Here is a 3,197-nt window from a genome sequence, read left to right as displayed (position 1 = left end):
TGGCTGCCCGGGGTCCCAGGCGGCTACCTGGCTGCCCGGGGTCCCAGGCGGCTACCTGGCTGCCCGGGGTCCCAGGCGGCTACCTGGCTGCCCGGGGTCCCAGGCGGCTACCTGGTTGCCCGGGGTCCCAGGCGGTTACCTGGCTGCCCGGGGTCCCAGGCGGCTACCTGGCTGCCCGGGGTCCCAGGCGGCTACCTGGCTGCCCGGGGTCCCAGGCGGCCACCTGGCTGCCCGGGGTCCCAGGCGGCCACCTGGCTGCCCGGGGTCCCAGGCGGCTACCTGGCTGCCCAGGGTCCAAGGCGGCCACCTGGCTGCCCAGGGTCCAAGGCGGCCACCTGGCTGCCCAGGGTCCCAGGCGGCTACCTGGCTGCCCAGGGTCCTAGGCGGTTACCTGGCTGCCCAGGGTCCTAGGCGGTTACCTGGCTGCCCAGGGTCCTAGGCGGTTACCTGGCTGCCCAGGGTCCCAGGCGGCTACCTGGCTGCCAGGGTCCCAGGCGGCTACCTGGCCGCCCAGGGTCCCAGGCGGCTACCTATAGCGCTGCCTTTATCTCTGTGGAAAGAAAGGAGCCACATTGGGGAAAAGAGGGGAAAAATATATATAAAAAAAAGATATTAAAAAAACTCAGCAGAAGAAAAGCACATAAAAACACGAGAGACATTTCAGCAGAGGGTCACATCCGAGGCGGAGTCACACGAAGTCAATCTGACATTTGAGTCGTTATTTATGGATGTTATCATCTTTGTTCCTCTTTCTTCCCGTCTTTAAAGCAGCTTCAGATTGTTTTATCATCTTTGTGACCGTTTCCAGAAGCAGGGCCTCTACAACCCTGAACCTCTCACCGCTTTACTGCTTCCTGTTTTTACTCATGCATAATTATGACAACGGACAAAGAGGATACATTAGTTTAACCTGTTTATTTCTATTAGCAAATTCAAATCTGTTCCTTTCTATTCGAGCCCCCTGACACTAAAAGCCCAAAATAAAAGCCAGTGAAAGCAGAGCTATAACTTGTCCACCACATATCAGGCTTTTTGAAGGATCTCTGCTCAGAAATTAAACTTTATAGATTTTTTTTATTATTACCTACATGCAAAATGACATCCTTGCAGGAAAGCTAACGGTGCATCTCCCCCTGAACACGGCATCATGGTGAAACAGGATTGGCCTAGTCAAAGTTAATCTGTGGCAAGACTTAAAAACTGCTGATGATGGATTCCTTCCATCCAGTCTGACTGATCTTTAAACATTTGAGTTGGATGCATCAGAACAACAATTGTTTTTCAGTGTTTAATGATTAGAAAAAAAGCTAAAAAAAAAAACCTGTTATAATCCGGAAAAAATCGTCTGAATTTGTGGAAAATCTAAAGCAGTTTAGATAATCCAGATTAAAATGAGGAAGATGTGTTTATTCTAAATATGCTGATGCTGGTTTTATCTCTAGAGTTAAACCCAGTCCAGCTGAGGGCACCAAGACCAACCCCTCTAAGCGTCATCGGGACCGTCTGAACTCAGAACTGGACCGCCTCGCCAGCCTGCTGCCCTTCCCTGAGGAAGTCATCTCCAGCCTGGACAAGCTGTCCATCCTGAGGCTCAGCGTTAGCTACCTGCGCACCAAGAGCTTCTTCTCAGGTGGGGAACCAAGCTCAGACCCAGCCTGGGATCTAACATCACCTCTATAAACTCACAACTTCAGTAGAAAATGGGTTTTAATCTCAAAATAAGTCAATTTGTTCCTCTGTAGGCAGAGGGGGGGGCAACCTCTAAACACTAGCAGCTCTGAGGCACGGCGTTGGCAGCGGCATGCGAATTCTGTGGTGTAATAAACAATGAGAATAAGTTAAAATCCTCATGATAGCCCTCTGATGTTGGAATGAACCACTTGTTGGACAGAACTGGAGTCTGAGAAGGTTCTGGAGTTCAACATCAAAGGTTTGGGTTTGTGTTGAGAGGAGCAGAACTTTTAGCAGAAATATTTCGATCCTCAGCAGCTTTTATTTTCCATCTCAAAGCTCAGATTCGTAGCTGCTGCCTGTTAATTATCAAAACAAGAAGAATTTCTCCAGGTGCTGTTGGTTGGACTCTGTCACGGCTAAACCCTGCGGGTCAAAATGGATGTTTTAGGGTCCAAACGGCTGTTTCAGGTTAGCATTCTAACAGCCACTGAGCTAACAGGACAGCTCTTCATGTGGGGACGTTTTAATGGAGCGTTTATGTTGAACCAGAACACACCCAGCCCTCGGTGTCAGAACTAGGTCAGAGCACCCAGCTCCGTCTAAGTGCCTGAACTCAGCTCGACCTCCTCTCCTCCTGCCATCCAGACAGAAGAAAGACCCGCCGCGGCTCAGCCCGCTCTCGCCCGTGGCCATGAGATGACCCTCATCCCGAAGGGTGAGCCATCCACTAATGTAGGTCTGGGGAGCCGGACCCATTAATGCGGGTGCTGCGGAGATGAAAGAATAAAAACACAGGGGGATAATCCACTCAGGGGAGGCTTACAGGCGTTTAGAGGAGGGGAGGGTGCAGCCAGAACAAAGTACAATCAGTGTGTAAAACCCAGGAAAGCTGCAGCATCGGGACGTGATTCAGACCTAAACGATCAGCCATGATATCATGATGAGAAGCTTCAACCTGCAGATGAGTTGGTGAGTCTATAAACCTGCAGAGATGTTTCCTCTTGAAGCTAGAAAGGCCAAATTAAAGACTGAAACTTACCCTAATGATGTGACCTAAGGATGACCAGCACATTTACAAAACTACAAACACTCTGAGAGCTGCTAGAGGAAACAAACCAGCTGTCCATAACGAGGACGGTCCAGGAGACATTGTCCAAGATCTCCAGAGAGAGACTGATCTACACGGCCTGATAGACTATTTTAGGTTCAGCAGATCAAATGATTGGACGTGTGTTAGTGTAGAAACAGACTGAGCTGTTTGAACGAGTCAACATGGCTACCATGGCTAGCCGAGTCTGCTCCTCCAGAGTTCTGAACACGTCTGGTTTTGGATTTCCTTGTTGATCAGAGCAGAACCATTTTCTTGTGTTTTGTCGGCCTAAACTAGTTGAACAAAATAATATACTAGTTGGAAACCGCCATTTGCCAGTTTTGAAAACGGCATATGCCAGTTCAAAAACAGCCTAAGCTAGTTGAACAAAGGAATGTACTAGTTGGAAACAGCCATTTGCCAGTTTTGAAAA

General features: G+C 49.5%; 1 protein-coding gene across 1 annotated transcript in view; it reads left to right on the top strand.

Annotated features, from left to right (window-relative positions):
• Window positions 1–3,197, top strand: part of LOC107092269 (aryl hydrocarbon receptor-like) — a 35,641-nt gene that overhangs the window by 3,262 nt on the left and 29,182 nt on the right. The window contains exon 2 of the mRNA XM_015386637.1: window positions 1,443–1,630. Coding sequence (XP_015242123.1) covers window positions 1,443–1,630 — 188 coding nt within the window. The remainder of the gene's footprint in view (window positions 1–1,442; window positions 1,631–3,197) is intronic.

This window comes from Cyprinodon variegatus, unplaced genomic scaffold (assembly GCF_000732505.1).
Source record: "Cyprinodon variegatus isolate N-32 unplaced genomic scaffold, C_variegatus-1.0 Scaffold373, whole genome shotgun sequence".
NCBI classification, from domain to species: Eukaryota; Metazoa; Chordata; class Actinopteri; order Cyprinodontiformes; family Cyprinodontidae; genus Cyprinodon; species Cyprinodon variegatus.
The sequence above is the reverse complement of the archived record's forward strand: the minus strand, read 5'-3'. Positions and strand labels throughout refer to the sequence as shown.